Raw genomic sequence first — 20,255 nt, forward strand, 5'->3', positions numbered from 1 at the left:
ATAAGGAGCACAGCATAGGAATTTTCAACAAAATAGAAGTATCTTCCAGAAAACAAAGCAACGGAGACACACGGAAACGATGATGGCATAAGGGAAAAAAGGTAAACCCATCCAAGAGGGAGCTCAAGGAGGACCAGAAAAAGCAATATTCTTTGGGGTTTTACATACTTTAGGTCTCCCTAGAAATGGAAGTGCATTCAAAGACAGAAACCAAGCATTTTGCCTAGTGAAGCCAGCTCATATGCAAATCATCATGGATATGCTTCTCAGACACCATTTGTGGAACAAAAGTGTACTTGTCTCCATTCTTGGCTCTCACTGACCATTGAAGATATATGTAGCATTCAGCGCCATCTGCCTCTGCTGCAGCACATTCAGATAGAAGGTAGCTCTATCCCGTACCTCATCGTCAGTATCCATCATACACCTGTCCAGGGATACAGAAGGTGCATGTCACAGCACCATAACGATTTCCAATAGCTCTACCACTATACCTAAAGGACACGATCCAGGCCATCTGATACTGCCTTTATAAAAGAGCTCAACAACAGCCAACAGTGGATCCTAAAATCTCCACAAATATTGGGTACTGTTCTCAATTGGTAAAGAAATGGTGTCATTATGAATCAGAAGCACTACATAAGTAGGCATTAAAATAATTAGGAAGGACACAATAACAAAAGATAGCAGTTTGGAGTCTGTTCTTGGATCTGCAACCACATGACCCTGGTAAAGATTTAGACTTCGAATATAATTTTAAAATGGTAATATTATACTTTCCAAGGATACTAAAAAGCATTCCAAATCCAGGCATTGGTATCACTCAAATGGCAATTTATTTGATTTAAACCAGCCAGCCTTTGGCTTGTAATTTTTCTGCTTCAATTACAAGATGTAATCACAGAGTGTTTGCTAAAGCAAGTTTTTTCCTCATCAAATAGGGAGTCAAGGAGACCATGAAAAGCTGGTATTTTCAACTCTACATAGTGAATCTCTTTGAAGTTGGTCCCTGTTATACAAATTGAGGCACATGTATTTAAGTCACTTTCTCAAAATCATGCAAGAGAAATTAGAAGTCAAATTTTACATGTACTTAGCACATGCAAAATTACCAGAAGAACAAGAAAAATGCCATTTGCCCTGACTCCATCAGCTCTACTCTTAGGTCCTGCAATGCATTTTGATATGGTACAATGAGGAATTCTCTATTCAGCCACATGGCATTCTTATTTTAAAAAGAAAAGAAAAGAAAAGAAAAAGACATTCTTTTAATTACCTTTGTAAGAGTACCAGGATACTCGGGAGAAGATTCTCATTCTGAGCCCCAAATTTAGCCAAAGCGCTCACAGCAGCTATAATGGAGCATAAAATGAAACAAGATGAATATTGGCTTCTCAGAGTCAAGCAGTAATCATTAAAAAAAAAAATTAGGGGAGTTTCCCGTGTTCAGTTGGAATAAACTCTTATTGTTTTATTGTGAGTTTCTTGATCTTATTTCCTTGATCCATTTAAGCATAAATAGAAATCAGCAGACCCAAGAGAGCTCTGAGTAAGAAAACCCACCATGCATTGAGGAAAAAGGATCATATGTATTCCTTATATGAGCTATCCTCCAGTCCAGCTCCTTATATACCACACTGATTAATTAAGCTCTAATCTCAAACAACCAGCCCCACACATTAAAAAACAAAAACCCAAAACTCTATTATTAAAATTCAGTGTATCAACAAAGGTTTACTGCTTACTTAACCTTTGTCAGGAGTTGTGCTAGATGCTGGAGGCAGAAAGACAAAAGACATCAAGGAGTTGTACTCCAGTGGGAAAGACAGGTAAGTAAAGAGGTAGTTACAACATAGCACAGAAAGTCCATGGTAGGACTATATCCAGGGTACTACGTGAGTAGAGAAAGGAACGTAAGTCAGAACTGGAGGAGGAGGAGACAAACAAGGAGTTGACACTTATTACCTGAGCTAAAGTTTGAAGAACAAACAGAGTTAGCCAGAGGGAAAAGGCAGGAAAACAGCATTCGAGGGAGAGAGAATAAAAAGTACCAAGGCCCTCAGGCCAGACAAGAAAGTGTGGCAAGATCCTGGGACTGGACACAGCTGAGCAAGGCTGAAGCACTAGACCTGTGCTGGAGAGCAGGAGAAAAGTGAGAGACTAGAGACAAAACAAAATTCGGTTATGCTTCAACCTCAAGGCTATTATTAACGGGTGTTAAATACAGGATGAATCTGTGTATTTGTAGCAGAGTGTACTACTCTAAATTTGTGAGATTTTATGTCTAATGACCATTTTGGTAGCAGAGTGTGGAGAATATACTGGATATGGGCGAGACTACAAGCAGTCAGACTAGTTGGGCATCTGAAATGGATGGGAGCCTAATGCAGCCCTCAGGAAATCTATGAAAAAAGACAATGAAGAAATGCATTTTGAGGAGACAGAATGGCAAGAACTTTGCCAAAGGATAGATGGGGGTTATAAAACAATGGAGTAAGGTTCTAGCCTTGCAACTGAGTGGATGATATAGGTGAGGATTTCTGTTTGGGATAGTTTGAATTTCAAGCTGAATTTAAAGTGCCTTAGATAGCCAGACATACAAGTTCACGAAAGAGACATGACTGCAATGCCACAGCATATCAGCAGAGCTCTGGAAATGATCACCAGAATGAATGTGTATGTTGAGAAGACAAACCCCTAAGGAAAACTAACGTTTTAAGGAACGGAAGAGAAGCTCTATAAATAAGACTGAGGAGTGATGGAAATATGCAGGCTATTGTGGAAACCAAGGGAAGAGAGTTTCATGAAGTGTTTAGGCAACAGTACATCAAATTGAGGTGAACAAGGGTAAGAACATTAAAGTGTCTAACTTGATTTTCCAACTAGCTTATAAATAATTTCCAAAAAAAATAGCTTCAGAAGACTTTTAAGGGAGAGAGCAAGATTATAGTGAGTTGAAGAGAAAATGGAGAATAAGTTCATAGGGGCAGCTAGTAATAGCTCCTACAAGGTTACATAACAGGGGAAATGTGGTCAGTAGCTAGTGAGAGACAATGGATCAAAGGAAGGCTTATAGTTTTAACAGGGGAGATTTGGACCAGTTCATATGCTAAGGGGAGGAGGAAGTAAAAAAAACCCTAAGACCTGTTTAAAAAGTCACTTAAAAACTACAGAGGGCTTCCCTGGTGGCACAGCGGCTGAGAGTCCGCCTGCCAATGCAGGGGACACGGGTTCATGCCCCGGTCTGGGAAGATCCCACATGCCGCAGAGCAGCTGGGCCCGTGAGCCATGGCCGCTGAGCCTGCGTGTCTGGAGCCTGTGCTCCGCAACAGGAGAGGCCACAGCAGTGAGAGGCCCGCATACCACAAAAAAACCCACAAAAAAACAAAAAAAACTACAGAGGCAGAAAGACACACAAATTTCACAGACATTCATACTTCTGGCCATAACTCGGAAAAAATGGATGACGCCATCATAGTCTTCTGTCATACCAAAAGTCAAGGGTTATTTGTCTCTGATACAGGCAGAAATCAGGATGGAAATTGGAATACAAAGAAAAAGCTGTACATCTGGGGCTTAAGTGTGCTCCAAGATCCCACCATCAAACAGACGTTGCAACTTCATTTTCCAATTTCATTACCACCCCCTTGAGTTAATAAGCATTTCACAAGATCAGCAGTTACACGATTATTAGTGTTCCAATGACTCACCAGCTCTGACAGCCTCATTCTCCAGTACCACCCTATTAAAAATAAAGCGGATATACTTGGAGGGGACAGGCGTTCTGGGGCCCTCTTTGCCCAACAAATGTAGAATCTTAGTAGCCAGAACAGTGTGTTCACAGTCCTCGATGAATTCACAAAGGTGGGCTAGACCTGCCTCTTTACTCTCAGGGTTCTCTTCCACAATGCTGATTATGCAGTCCACAATGGCTCGCTTATATTCAAAGCCTCCCTGGCAAAAGAGAAAACTGCCATTCATTCTGAGGACACTTTTTGGAGAAATGCTTACACTCCAAGGCTCATGCTATAACATTCAGATTTCATTTCCCTTCCCTTATGAAAGAAACAAAAGCGTTTTTTCCTCCAAATGGGAAAGCCAAAGCAACAGCGTGTCTAGTAATAAGACAGAAAACAGAATTCAGCACACTATTTGAGACGCATACTGAGATGATAAAGCAAGCTGCTTTAAATACTATGGCATAAGAATTTAAGACAGCAACTTCACACGATTAAAAAGTAGTGCACCTACGTCATCTCGGAGCATGTTGGAGAGGAAAGTCATCATGACGCTGTGCTTTCGAGGATATTTCTGACAGAGAGCACTAATTGCCTGTACAACCACCACCTGTAGAAAAACAAACAAAAAGGACATGCACCTTTATAATGACTACAACTACCACCTAGAGGAAAACACAGAAAAGACGTTCATCTTTATAACTTTAGCTACTTATTTACTGCAAGCTAAGAAGGCACTAAAATTAACTAAAATAACAATAATGGTTCTTCATGAAAGATAAGCAAAAGAGACCTCAGAGGAAAATAAAAAGCAATGTAAAAATGAAGTGTATTCAAGAGACCCCAGGGCTTCCCTGGTGGCGCAGTGATTGAGAGCCCGCCTGCCAATGCAGGGGACGTGGGTTCGAGCCCTGGTCCGGGAAGATCCCACATGCCGCGGAGCAGCTGGGCCCTTGTGCCACAGCTGCTGAGCCTGTGTTCTGGAGCCTGCGAGCCACAACTATTGAGCCCACATACCACAACTACGGAAGCCTGTGTGCCTAAAGCCCGTGCTCTGCAACAAGAGAGGCCACCACAATGAGAGGCCCACGCACCACAACGAAGAGTAGCCCCCACTTGCTGCAACTAGAGAAAGCCCACGAGCAAGCAATGAAGACCCGGTGCAGCCAAAAATAAATAAATAAATAAAATAAATTTAAAAAAAAAGACCCCACCCCTTTGCTCCAAGCAAATAAGCTTTGAGCATATTTTAAAATTTTACATTTAAAATTTTCACATACAAATTTTAAAGTGAACAGTAAAGATAAAAAGCTTAAAGACTGATTTCCATAGAAGAAATAGAGAAAGTTACCAAAGAACTATTTCACAAAATGGTTTCTAGGAAATTTTTACCACAACTTTAAAGACCAGTGTCAAGAAGTGAAAAGAGTGTGAAATTTTACCCTACTTGCAAGCTAACAAGTTAGACTGCTACAATTTCATGGATGATGGAAGAATACACAGGAATCCTGGATCAGAGATGAAAGACAGTTATTTAATCACAGCAAAAGCAGTAGCCAGGATATCAGCATTTGGGGGTCAGTTTCCTAAGCCCCAATCACCATAGGACAATGCAAAAAGGGCCGGATAATACCTGAGCCCACAGTAGGCTGCATTACAGGAGATTTTGAGATATGGAACTTGAATATTTTACAGTGGGCAGTAAGCATGCCAGTCCTCTATTCAGAAGGGAAACATTACCTTTATTATACTGGGCAATGAGCATGTTTGCTTTTTGCTCTAGAGGCAGGACTAGCTGTATCTTCTAGGGCTATATGGAAAACGGCCATTTACTACTTTTAGGGAGATGCTTTATCTTTTGAGACTGGAAGAGATCTTGCACTACACAAAGGGAACAAAACTGGTATAGTAGGAAACAAAGGGCACTTAGTGCCTAATTTGCAGGGTGTGCAGAAATGCAAGAAATTTATGGAAGACTGGAGAACTGTCTGCCAACAACCAGATAGTCCCAAATCTATATATGTTGTTTCAGAGCATAGAAAATGAAGGAAAACATCCACAATCTTTTATGAAGCATTGATATATAAACTTAATAAAGATGGTATACACAAAAAGAAAAATTACAGATGGAAATCATTTATGAACATTGATGCAAAAATTCTAAGTGATACATTAGCTAACAGACTCCAACACTACAGTAAGAAAAGAATATGCCATGATGAAACGGAATTTATCCTAAGAATGCAAGAATGATTCAACATTAGAAAATTAATATAATTCATCAGTATTAATGAGTCTGAGGAGAAAAATCATGACTATATCCATAGATGCTGAAAAGCCTTTGATAAAATCCAACAGTCATTCCTAATAAAAATTCTTAAAAAAATAAAACAGGAATGGACGGACACTTCCATTTTACACACACACGCACATATACACACACACACCCCTCAATCGTACTGCCAGCATATTACTTAATAGGGAACCCCAAGGGTCATTTACTTTAAGGTCAGAAACAAAACAAGGATGCTACTATCTCGACTGTTATTTGACGTTATTCCAGCACTATTAGCCAATGCAATTAGACAGGAGAAAACAATTAGAGGAATAAGAATTAGAAAATAAAAGACAAAACTATCTTTATTTACATATGATATAACAGTATAACATGGAAATCCTAGAGAATTGATGATAAAACTAACTCAATAAAATAATTCAGCAAGGTAGCAGGCTGTAAAGTTAAAATGCAAAAAGAATACTATTCATATACACAAATAATAACTAGTTAGAAGACACAATGAGTAAAAAAAGATTTATAACAGCAACAATAATAAAGTACATAAAAGAATTTTTAAAACATTCAAATCTAATATAAAAAATACTATAAAATATTCATGAAAGGCACAAAAGTAGACTTGAACAAATTAAGAAATATCCTTTTTCTTCATTAGGATATCTCAATATCATTAAGATATTTGTTCTCCCCTAAGAAAACTTATAAATTTAATGTGATCCCAATAAAAATGCCAATGAGTTTTTTTTGTGTGTTTTGTTTTTTTTGCCGCACCATGCAGCATGTGGGATCTTAGTTCCCCGACCAGGGATCAAACCCATGCCCACTGAAGTAGAAGCACAGAGTCTTAACTACTGGACTGCCAGGGAAGTCCCGAGATTTTTTTTAAATGAAGCTAGACAAGTTAATACTAAAATTCATAAGGAAATATAAACATGTAAGAACAGCTAGGGAAACAATGAAAATAAAGAGCTATGAGAGGAGACTAACAGATATTAAAACATCCTTACAAAGCTTCTTTATTTAAAATAGCGTGTAGTACTGATGCATGAATAGGTAAAGAGAACAAAAGAATAGAATAGAAAGCCCCCAAATAGACCCAAGTACATATGGAACTTCAGTATATGATAAAGGTAATATCTCAAATACTGGGCAAAGACAGACCTTTAAATAAAATTTTGGGGGGCAACTGGACAGTCATTGGAAAAGGATAAGATTAGATCCACTTCTCATTCTACATACAATAATAAAATCCAATGGATCAGAGATTTAAATGTAAAACATGAAACTATACATATACTAGAAGAAAACATGGGTGAATTCTTATTCACCCATTCAGATTCTATAGTCTGAAGAGAAAGGCTTTCTAACTATTACTCAAAAGCCCAATGTAATAAAAGAAAAGATCAACAAAAGAAGATCTGGCACATATATACAATGGAATATTACTCAGCCATAAAAAGAAACGAAATTGAGTTATTTGTAGTGACGTGGATGGACCTAGGGTGTGTCATACAGAGTGAAGTAAGTCAGAAAGAGAAAAACAAATACTGTAAGCTAACACATATATATGGAATCTAAAAAAAAAAAAAAGTCGTCATGAAGAACCCAAGGGCAGGACAGGAATAAAGACGCAGACCTACTAGAGAACGGACTTGAGGACATGGGGAGGGGGAAGGGTAAGCTGGGACAAAGTGAGAGAGTGGCATGGACATATATACACTACCAAATGTAAAACCGATATCTAGTGGGAAGCAGCCACATAGCACAGGGAGATCAACTTGGTGCTTTGTGACCACCTAGAGGGGTGGGATAGGGAGGGTGGGAGAGAGGGAGACACAAGAGGGAAGAGATATGGGGATATATGTATATGTATAACTGATTCACTTTGTTATAAAGCAGAAACTAACACACCATTGTAAAGCAATTATACTCCAATAAAGATGTTAAAAAAAAAGATCAACAAATTTGACTACATAAAAATTAAAAACTTGTGCATGACAAAAGACATCATAAGGAAAGTCAAAAGACAAATGACAAACTGGGAGAAAATATCGTAACACGTTTCACAGGTGAAGAATAAATATCCCTAATATACAAAAAACTTTAACTGAGGAAACAAAAGACCAAAAATCTTATAGAAAATGGGGAAAAGACATGAGCAGACAATATTAAAAAAGAGATATTAAATCATCTTTAAAAATATGCAAGAATGTTTACCTTCCCTCATCATAAGAGAAATTCAAATTAAAACTACACTGAGATACCCTTTCTCACCCAACTGATTGGAAAAACTTCAAAATACAATATATGTACTCTATTGGTAAGGCTATGGGGAAACTGGCACTCTTTCACACTGCTGGTAGAATTAAACATTCTCTACAAAACTACATACTTATTTACCTTTCAACCTAGTATATGAACTTCTAGGAATTTACCCTGAGGATACACCTCCAAAATTTCAAGAAAACACATGCAGAAAGTTATCCACTGCATTATTTGTAATCACAAAATACTGCAGACTATCTAAATGTCCAAACATAGGAGATTCATTCAATAAACTATATTACAAAATGACCTTCATAACCTCCCAAGGTTTCCCAAAGATTCAAAATGTCTACTTGAATATACAGGCTATGTTTGTTTTTTAAAAGTAGATAAATACAAGAAGAGAGTATACAGAGTCAGCTATACCTCTTGACTGCGAATTAAATAAAAATGAAGGAATAATATCTTTTTACTTTAATTCTTCTAACTGAAATTTATTGCTATTTTGATTATCTCTGACACATTCTCACCAGTTCTCTTCAACACTGTATTGGAAGTCCCAGCCATTTTAATAAGGCAAGAAAAAGAAAGGAAAGGTATTTGGATTGGAAATGAAGTAAAAATGTCTCTATTTATAGATAACATGATTATTTATATGGACAATCCTAAGGAATGCATATAACAACTACTAGAACCAATAAGGGGACTCAGCAAGATACCGAATTATGGGAGAGTTAAAAAAACAAAAGTTTTTGTTTTTGTTTTTTTTGCGGTACGCAGGCCTCTCACTGTTGTGGTCTCTCCCGTTGCGGAGCACAGGCTCCGGGATGCGCAGGCTCAGTGGCCATGGCTCATGGGCCCAGCTGCTCCACGGCATGTGGGATCTTCCCAGACTGGGGCATGAACCCACGTCCCCTGCATCAGCAGGTGAACTCTCAACCACTGCGCCACCATGGAAGCCCCCAAAAAGTATTTTTAATATACTAGTAGCAAACAATGAAATACAAATGTTAATAAAATGGAATTTAAAAAGCATAAAATATTTATACATAAATTTAACAAAAGACGTGCAAGACCTCTAGAATAAATGCTATAAAACACTGCTCAGAGAAAACAAAGAAAACCTAAATAAAGGAAGAGGTATACCATATTCATAAAGTGGAAGAATAAATAATATTAAGCTATCAATTCTCCTCAAATTGATTATAGCTTCAACACAACCCCAATCACAATCCTAGAAGGCTTTGTTTTACAGAAATTATAAGCTGGTTCTAAATTGTATATGGAAACAGGAACTAGAATATTAAAAAAAAGGACAAAGTTGGAAGACCACACATTTAAGAGGTACCATAAAGTTACATTAATCGATACACTGAGGTACTGGCATAGGATTGACAAATAGTTCGATAGAATTTGATACGGATCCCAGAAATACACCTACAATTATATGGTTATCTGCTTTTTAGACAAAGATGCCAAGGCACTCCAATGGGGAAAGAGAAGTGTTTTAAACAAATTATGCTAGAATGACTGGTAATAAGTATGGAAAAAAACTGAACTTATCACACACAAATATTAATTCAAGTTGGATCATAGACCAAAATGTAAAAGCTAAAACTGTAAAACATTTACAATAAAACATAGGAAAATATCTTTAAGACTTGGAAATAGACAAAAGATTTTTAGGACACAGGAAGCAATAACTGTGAAGGAAAAAAAATAATAAATTAGACTTCATAAAAATTTAAAACTTCTGCTCATCAAAAGACACTGTTAAGATAACAAAATAGGGAACTGAAACAAGATGGCGGACTAGAAGGACGTGCTCTCACTGCCTCTTGTGAGAACACCAGAATCACAACTAGCTGCTGGACAATCATCGACAGGAAGACACTGGAACTCACCAAAAAAGATACCCCACATCCAAAGACAAAGGAGAAGCCACAATGAGATGGTAGGAAGGGCGCAATCACAGTAAAATCAAATCCCGTAACTGCTGGGTGGGTGACTCACAGACTGGAGAACACTTAAACCACAGAAGTCCACCCACTGGAGTGAACGTTCTGAGCCCCACGTCAGGCTTCCCAACCTGGGGGTCCGGCAACGGGAGGAGGAATTCCTAGAGAATCAGACTTTGAAGGCTAGTGGGATTTGATTGCAGGACTTTGACAGGATGGGGGGAAACAGAAACTCCACTCTTGGAGGGCACACACAAAGTAGTGTGTGCATCGGGACCCAGGGGAAGGAGCAGTGACCCCAGGGGAGACTGAACCAGACCTACCTGCTAGTGTTGGAGGGTCTACTGCAGAGGAGCGGGTGCTGTGGCTCACCATGGGGACAAGGACCCTGGCAGCATAAGTTCTGGGAGTACTCCTTGGCATGAGCCCTCCCAGAGTCTGCCATTAGCCCCAACAAAGAGGCCAGGTAGGCTCCAGTGTTGGGTTGCTTCAGGCCAAACAAACAACAGGGAGGGAACCCAACCCCACGCATCAGCAGTCAAGCAGATTAAAATTTTACTGATCTCTGCCCACCAGAGAAAGAGTCAGCTCTACCCACCATGAGTCCCTCCCATCAGGAAACTGGCACAAGACTCTTAGATAACCTCATCCACCAGAGGGCAGACAGCAGAAGCTAGAAGAACTACAATCCTGCAGCCTGTGGAACAAAAACCACATTCACAGAAAGATAGACAAGATGAAAAGGCAGAGGGCTATGTACCAGATGAAGGAACAAGATAAAACCCAAGAAAAACAACTAAAGTACGTGGAGATAGGCAACCTTCCAGAAAAAGAATTCAGAATAATGATAGTGAAGATGATCCAGGTCCTTGGAAAAACAATGGAGGCAAAGATTGACAAGAAGCAAGAAATATTTAACAAAGCCCTCTAAGAATTAAAGAACAAAGAAACAGAGATGAACAATACAATAACTGAAATGAAAACTCCGCTAGAAGGAGTCGATAGCAGAATAACTGAGGCAGAAGAATGGATAAGTGACCTGGAAGACAGAATGGTGGAATTCACTGCGGTGGAACAGAATAAAGAAAAAAGAATGAAAAGAAATGAAGACAGCCTAAGAGACCTCTGGGACAACATTAAACGCAACAACATTCGCATTATAGGGGTCCCAGAAGAAGACAGAAAGGACCAGAGAAAATATTTGAAGAGATAATAGTTGAAAACTTCCCTAACATGGGAAAGGAAATAGCCACCCAAGTCCAGGAAGCACAGAGAGTCCCATATAGGATAAGCCCAAGGAGAAACACGCCGAGACACATAGTAATCAAATTGGCAAAAATTAAAGACAAAGAAAATTACTGAAAGCGGCAAGGGAAAAACAACAAATAACATACAAGGGAACTCCCATAAGGTTAAGAGCTGATTTCTCAGCAGAAACTCTACAAGACAGAAGGGAGTGGCATGATATACTTAAAGTGATGAAAGGGAAAAACCTACAACCAAGATTACTCTACCCAGCAAGAATCTCATTCAGATTTGATGAAGAAATTAAAAAGCTTACAGATAAGCAAAAGCTGAGAGAATTCAGCACCACCAAACAAGCTCTACAACAAATGCTAAAGGAATTTCTCTAAGTGGGAAACACAAGAGGAGAAAAGGACCTACAAAAACAAACCCAAAACAACTAAGAAAATGGTCATAGGAACATACATATCAATAATTACCTTAAAGGTGAATGGATTAAATGCTCCAACCAAAAGACAGGGGCTTGCTGAATGGATACAAAAACAAGACCCATATATATGCTGTCTACAAGAGACCACTTCAGACCTAGGGACACATACAGACTGAAAGTGGGGGTATGGAAACAGATATTCCATGCAAATGGAAATCAAAAGAAAGCTGGAGTAGCAATACTCATATGAGATATAATAGACTTTAAAATAAGAATGTTATAAGAGACAAGGAAGGACACTACATAATGATCAAGGGATCAATCCAAGAAGAAGATATAACAATTATAAATATATATGTACCCAACAAAGGAGCACCTCAATACATAAGGCAACTGCTAACAGCTGTAAAAGAGGAAATCGACAGTAACAAAATAATAGTGGGGGACTTTAACACCTCACTTAACACCAATGGACAGATCATCCAAAATGAAAATAAATAAGGAAACAGAAGCTTTAAGGGGCACAATAGACCAGATAGATTTAACTGATATTTATAGGACATTCCATCCAAAAACAGCAGATTACACTTTCGTCTCAAGTGTGCACAGAACATTCTCCAGGAGAGATCACATCTTGGGTCACAAATCAAGCCTCAGTAAATTTAAGAATATTGAAATCATATCAAGCATCTTTTCTGAACACAACGCTGTGAGATTAGAAATGAATTACAGGGAAAAAAACGTAAAAACACAAAAACATGGAGGCTAAACAATACGTTACTAAATAACCAAGAGATCACTGAAGAAATCAGAGGAAATCAAAAAATACCTAGAGACAAATGACAATGAAAACACGATGATCCAAAACCTATGGGATGCAGCAAAAGCAGTTCTAAGAGGGAAGTTTATAGCTATACAAGCCAACCTCAAGAAACAAGAAAAATCTCAAAAAAGCAATCTAACCTTACACCTAAAGGAACTAGAGACAGAAGAATAAACAAAACCCAAAGTTAGCAGAAGGAAAGAAATCATAAAGGTCAGAGCAGAAATAAATGAAGTAGAAACAAAGAAAACAATAGCAAAGATCAATAAAACTAAAAGCTGGTTCTTTGAGAAGGTAAACAAAATTGATAAAGCATTAGCCAGACTCATCAAGAAAAAGAGGGAGAGGACTCAAATCAATAAAATTAGAAATGAAAAAGGAGAAGTTACAACAGACACCACAGAAATACAAAGCATCCTAAGAGACTAGTACAAGCAACTCTATGCCAATAAAATGGACAACCTGGAAGAAATGGACAAATTCTTAGAAAGGTATAACCTTCCAAGACTGAACCAGGAAGAAACAGAAAATATGAACAGACCAATCACAAGTAATGAAATTGAAACTGTGATTAAAAATCTTCCAGCAAACAAAAGTCCTGGACCTGATGCCTTCACAGGTGAATTCTATCAAACATTGAGAGAAGAGCTAACGCCCATCCTTCTCAAACTCTTCCAAAGAATTGCAGAGGAAGGAACACTCCCAAACTCATTCTGTGAGGCCACCATCACCCTGATAACCAAAAACCAGACAAAGATACTACAAAAAAAGAAAATTACAGACCAATATCACTGATGAATATAGATGCAAAAATCCTCAACAAAATACTATCAAACAGAATCCAACAACACATTAAAAGGATCATACACCATGATCAAGTGGGATTTATCCCAGGGATGCAAGGATTCTTCAATATACACAAATAAATCAATGTGATACACCATATTAACAAACTGAAGAATAAAAACCATATGGTCATCTCAATAGATGCAGAAAAAGCTTTTGACAAAATTCAACACCCATTTATGATAAAAACTCTCCAGAAAGGGCATAGAGGGAACCTACCTCAACATAATAAAGGCCATATACAACAAACCAACAGCAAACATCATTCTCAATGGTGAAAAACTGAAAGCATTTCCTCTATGATCAGGAACGAGACAAGGATGTCCACTCTCACTACTATTATTCAACATAGCTTTGGAAGTCCTAGCCACGGCAATCAGAAAAGAAAAAGAAATAAAAGGAATACAAATTGGAAAAGAAGAAGTAAAACTGTCACTGTTTGCAGATGACATGATACGATACATAGAGAGTCCTAAAAATGCCACCAGAAAACTACTAGAGCTAATGAATGAATTTGGTAAAGTTGCAGGATACAAAATTAACGCACAGAAATCTCTTGCATTCCTATACACTAATGATGAAAAATCTGAAAGAGAAATTAAGGAAACACTCCCATTTACCACTGCAACAAAAAGAATAAAATACCTAGGAATAAACCTACCTAGGGAGACAGAAGACCTGTATGCAGAAAACTGTAAGACACTGATGAAAGAAATTAAAGATGATACCAACAGATGGTGAGATATACCATGTTCTTGGATTGGAAGAATCAATACTGTGAAAATGACTATACTACCCAAAGCAATCTACAGATTCAATGCAATCCCTATCAAATTACCAATGGCATTTTTTACGTAACCAGAACAAAAAATCTTAAAATTTGTATGGAGACACAAAAGACCCGGAATAGCCAAAGCAGTCTTGAGCGAAAAAAACGGAGCTGGAGGAATCAGACTCCCTGACTTCAGACTATACTACAAAGCTACAGTAATCAAGACAATATGGTACTGGCACAAGAAATGAAACATAGACAAATGGAACAAGATAGAAAGCCCAGAGATAAACCCACACACCTATGGTCAACTAACCTATGACAAAGGAGGCAAAGATATAAAATGGAGAAAAGACAGTCTCTTCAATAAGTGGTGCTGGGAAAACTGGACAGCTACATGTAAAAGAATGAAATTAGAACACTCCCTAACACCATACATAAAAATAAACTCAAAATGGATTCGAGACCTAAATGTAAGACCAGACACTATAAAACTTTTAGAGGGAAACATAAGAAGAACACTCTTTGACATAAATCACAGCAAGATCTTTTTTGATTCCCCTCCTAGAGTAATGGAAATTAAAACAAAAATAAACAAATGGGACCTAATGAAACTTCAAAGCTTTTGCACAGCAAAGGAAACCGTAAACAAGACAAACACACAACCCTCAGAATGGGAGAAAATATTTGCAAACGAATCAACGGACAAAGGATTAATCTCCAAAATATATAAACAGCGCACACAGCTCAATATTAAAAAAACAAACACTCAATCCAAAAATGGGCAGAAGACCTAAATAGACCTTTCTCCAAAAAAGACATACAGATGGCCAAGAAGCGCATGAAAAGCTGCTCATCACTAATTATTAGTGAAATGCAAATCAAAACTACAGTGAGATATCACCTCACAGCAGTTAGAATGCACATCATCAGAAAATCTACAAACAACAAATGCTGGAGAGGGTGTGGAGTAAAGGGAACCCTCTTGCACTGTTGGTGGGAATATAAATTGATACCGCCACTATGGAGAACAGTATGGAGGTTCCTTAAAAAACTAAAACTAGAATTACCATATGATCCAGCAATCCCACTACTGGGCATATACCCAGAGAAAATCATAATTCAAAAAGACACATGCACCCCAATGTTCATTGCAGCACTGTTTACAATAGCCAGGTTATGGAAGCAACCTAAATGCCCATCTACAGAGGAATGGATAAACAAGATGTGGTACATATATACAATGGAATATTACTCAGCCATAAAAAGGAACGAAATTGGGTCATTTGCTGAGACATGGATGGATCTAGAGAGTGTCATACAGAGTGAAGTAAGTCAGAAAGAGAAAAACAAATATTGTATATTAACGGATATATGTGGAACCTAGAAAAATGGTACAGATGAACCAGTTTGCAGAGCAGAAATTGAGACACAGATGTAGAGAACAAACGTATGGACAACAAAGGGGAAAGCCATTCGGGGGTGGGGGTGGTGGTGTGATAAATTGGGCGATTGGGATTGACATGTATACACTGATGTGTATAAAACTGATGACTAATAAAAACCTGTTGTATTAAAAAAAATGTGCCTCCCTGATAAAATGTTTAAAATAAAAAAAGAAAACATTGTCTTGCATAAAGAAATACTTATTTGAAGTTCACAATTAACTTCAGTTTTGATTATTTTCCTTTTTAAAGTTCAAAATTTATTTTTATATTGTTAATTTTAAAATAATATGTATAGTATGATTATATTTCTATTAATTTTTTTCTGAATATATCTAGCTATTCATTTACCCAGCTGCACATATAAAGAGCTATATTTAGAATAATGTTTAACAAATATCAAAGTTGTTCTGGGGTATTGAGATTGTGGATAATTTGTAGCTGTTTTTTCGGTGATTTATTTATATTCTTCATATATATGTCATGTACATCTCTATTTTTAATAAGAATTATTATTTTTAAAAAGCAAATAAGGGCTTCCCTGGTGGAGTAGTGGTTGAGAGTCCGCCTGCCGATGCAGGGGACACGGGTTCGTGCCCCGGTCCGGCAAGATCCCACATGCCATGGAGCGGCTGGGCCCGTGAGCCATGGCCTCTGAGCCTGCGCGTCTGGAGCCTGTGCTCCGCAACGGGAGAGGCCACAACAGTGAGAGGCCCGCGTACCGCAAAAAAAAAAAAAAAAAAAAAAAAGTAAATAAAATTTATTGGAAAAAAAAGAAATGAAATAGGTAAGCCAGCGACTGGGAGAAAACATGCTCATATTTGAACTCTTACCTTGAACTCATCTGAGATTTCAGACACAAAGGATGATATCTGCTTCATGAGCCTGTCCACACTGCTCTCACTTCCTGTTTTGAGGAGTGTAGTAATGGCCAGGGTAGCAATGCTTCTGTTTGAGTCTGTGATCAAGTTTTCTAAGTCCAGATTGCAGGCAGTAACAGCAGAGGGGTGCTTCATTGCCACCTTGCAAAAGGGCGAGAAAAAAATTAAGCAAACTGCTACTGATAAAGACCAGAACTTTAAAAAATAAAAGAAGACGAAAATAGAAATTTTTTTTTTTACTTTAAAAACTGGAATTTTATTTCCTTTATTTGTAATTTCTATTTGGGTCTCCCCTTATAATATGATCATCACCATTAATTATACAGTTGTGCAAAACCAGAATCAGGAATTTAAAAGTTTCCTTTTTTTATTCACAACTCACACACACACACTGTATTTTATTTTTACAAGAGATAAATAGACTGACACCAAGCATTGTAAATGGATGACCACAACAAAAGCAACAATGATTGCAATTACCAAACACGAAACACACTCACGCTATGTCATAATATTGACATTCAGTCCAGTAATCCTCCACCGTTACAGCTCCTTTACTTTGCAGTGAAAATTGATTTGTATATTTTTTGCCTCTGACTCCTTGTGGGATTTTTTTTTATTCAAACAGAAAGTCACAAAAATTACAATCATCCTCATCAGTTCACTCAGTCCCGTGTATTAATTTTTTTTATCTTGATCTTTTGTTAGCACTTTTATGAATTCATAAGTTTTCCATTAGAGTTCTGAAAATGCTTATTCATTCAGTTCAGCAGTAGAGTCAGTTACCAGGAACCTGTACTTGTCAGTCTTTTCCATGAATTCCTTGAAGATGAAACCCTTTTATAGGAACATTTTTGTGAAAGCATCAGAGTACACCCAGAACTATCTGTAAGTGACAAAACACTTAAAAATGACCACGATTGGGGCTTCCCTGGTGGCGCAGTGGTTGACAATCTACCTGCTAATGCAGGGGACATGGGTTCAAGCCCTGGTCTGGGAAGATCCCACATGCCGCAGAGCAACTAGGCCTGTGAGCCACAACTACTGAGCCTGCGCGTCTGGAGCCTGTGCTCTGCAACAAGAGGGTCCGCGATAGTGAGAGGTCCATGCACCGCGATGAAGAGTGGCCCCTGCATGCCACAACTAGAGAAAGCGCTCCCACAGAAATGAAGACCCAACACAGCTAAAAAATAAATTAATTAATTTAAAAAAAATTACCACGGTTAAAGATTTGATGAAAGTTCATAATGCTGCAATTGACAAGGAAATTTAGTTATTTCTGAGATACACATTTTAAAGTAATAACTAGAATTATGACTTATAACATTATACCAGAACATATAAGATTTTCAGAAATTTTATGTAATGTTTGAAACATTTATATTAACACATTTCCATACAATAACCCAAAGAAAGTTTAGTATTACTTGTTTTTTTATGTGTTTGTTTTTTTATACTGCAGGTTCCTATTAGTCATCAATTTTATACACATCAGTGTATACACGCCAATCCCAATCGCCCAATTCAGCACACCACCATCCCCATCCCACTGTGGTTTCCCCCCCTTGGTTTCCATATGTTTGTTCTCTACATCTGTGTCTCAACTTCTGCCCTGCAAACCGGTTCATCTGTACCATTTTTCTAGGTTCCACATATATCCGTTAATATACGATATTTCTTTTTCTCTTTCTGACTTACTTCACTCTCTATGACAGCCTCTAGATCCATCCATGTCTCAACAAATGACTCAATTTTGTTCCTTTTTATGGCTGAGTAATATTCCAATGTATATATGTACATCTTCTTTATCCATTCATCTGTTGATGGGCATTTAGGTTGCTTCCATGTCTGGCTATTATAAATAGTGCTGCAATGAACATTGGGGTGCATGTGTCTTTTTGAATTATGATTTTCTCAGGGTATATGCCCAGTAGTGGGACTGCTGGATCATATGGTAATTCTAGTTTTAGATTTTTAAGGAACCTCCATACTGTTCTCCATAGTGGCTGTATCAATTTACATTCCTACCAACAGTGCAAGAGGGCTCTCTTTTCTCCACACCCTCTAGAGCATTTGCTGTTTGTAGATTTTTGGATGATGCACGTTCTAACTGCTGTGAGGTGATCCCTCATTGTGGTTTTGATTTGTATTTCTCTAATAATTAGTGATGAGCAGCCTTTCATGTGCTTCTTGGCCATCTGTATGTCTTCTTTGGAGAAAGGTCTATTTAGGTCTTCTGCCTATTTTTGGATTGGGTTGTTTATTTCTTTAATATTGAGCTGCATGAGCTGTTTATATATTTTGGAGATTAATCCTTTGTCCGTTGATTCGTTTGCAAATATTTTCTCCCATTCTCAGGGCTGTCTTTTCATCTTGTTTATGGTTTCCTTTGCTGTGCAAAAAGCTTTGAAGTTTCATTAGGTCCCATTTGTTTATTTTTGTTCTTATTTCCATTACTCTAGGAGGTGGATCAAAAAAGATCTTGCTGTGGTTTATGTCAAACAGTGTTCTTCCTATGTTTTCCTCTAAAGAGTTTTATAGTGTCTGGTCTTACATTTAGGTCTCAAATCCATTTTGAATTTATTTTTGTGTATGGGGTTAGGAAGTGTTCTAATTTCATTCTTTTACATGTAGCTGTCCAGTTTTCCCAGCACCACTTATTGAAGAGACTGTCTTTTCTCCATTTTATATCTTTGCCTCCTTTGTCATAGGTTAGTTGACCATAGGTGTGTGGGTTTATCTCTGGGCTTTCTATCTTGTTCCATTTGTCTATGTTTCATTTCTTGTGCCAGTACCATATTGTCTTGATTACTGTAGCTTTGTAGTATAGTCTGAAGTCAGGGAGTCTGATTCCTCCAGCTCCGTTTTTTTCGCTCAAGACTGCTTCGGCTATTCCGGGTCTTTTGTGTCTCCATACAAATTTTAAGATTTTTTGTTCTGGTTACGTAAAAAATGCCATTGGTAATTTGATAGGGATTGCATTGAATCTGTAGATTGCTTTGGGTAGTATAGTCATTTTCACAGTATTGATTCTTCCAATCCAAGAACATGGTATATCTCACCATCTGTTGGTATCTTTAATTTCTTTCATCAGTGTCTTACAGTTTTCTGCATACAGGTCTTCTGTCTCCCTAGGTAGGTTTATTCCTAGGTATTTTATTCTTTTTGTTGCAGTGGTAAATGGGAGTGTTTCCTTAATTTCTCTTTCAGATTTTTCATCATTAGTGTATAGGAATGCAAGAGATTTCTGTGCGTTAATTTTGTATCCTGCAACTTTACCAAATTCATTCATTAGCTCTAGTAGTTTTCTGGTGGCATTTTTAGGACTCTCTATGTATCGTATCATGTCATCTGCAAACAGTGACAGTTTTACTTCTTCTTTTCCAATTTGTATTCCTTTTATTTCTTTTTCTTTTCTGATTGCCGTGGCTAGGACTTCCAAAGCTATGTTGAATAATAGTAGTGAGAGTGGACATCCTTGTCTCGTTCCTGATCATAGAGGAAATGCTTTCAGTTTTTCACCATTGAGAATGATGTTTGCTGTTGGTTTGTTGTAT

At 37.8% G+C, this 20,255-nt stretch overlaps 1 protein-coding gene across 2 annotated transcripts in view; it reads right to left on the reverse strand.

The window, feature by feature from the left end:
• COPG2 (COPI coat complex subunit gamma 2) overlaps positions 1–20,255 on the reverse strand; it is a 138,900-nt gene that overhangs the window by 44,547 nt on the left and 74,098 nt on the right. For both annotated transcript variants that reach the window (XM_082633065.1, XM_082633066.1), the window contains exons 12-16: positions 16,651–16,839; positions 4,252–4,347; positions 3,711–3,954; positions 1,277–1,352; positions 324–427 (exon numbers count right to left, since the gene is read on the reverse strand). In XM_082633065.1, coding sequence (XP_082489191.1) covers positions 324–427; positions 1,277–1,352; positions 3,711–3,954; positions 4,252–4,347; positions 16,651–16,839 — 709 coding nt within the window. The remainder of the gene's footprint in view (positions 1–323; positions 428–1,276; positions 1,353–3,710; positions 3,955–4,251; positions 4,348–16,650; positions 16,840–20,255) is intronic.

This window comes from Mesoplodon mirus, assembly GCF_964341445.2.
Source record: "Mesoplodon mirus genome assembly, chromosome: 9".
In the NCBI taxonomy this organism is placed as follows: domain Eukaryota; kingdom Metazoa; phylum Chordata; class Mammalia; order Artiodactyla; family Ziphiidae; genus Mesoplodon; species Mesoplodon mirus.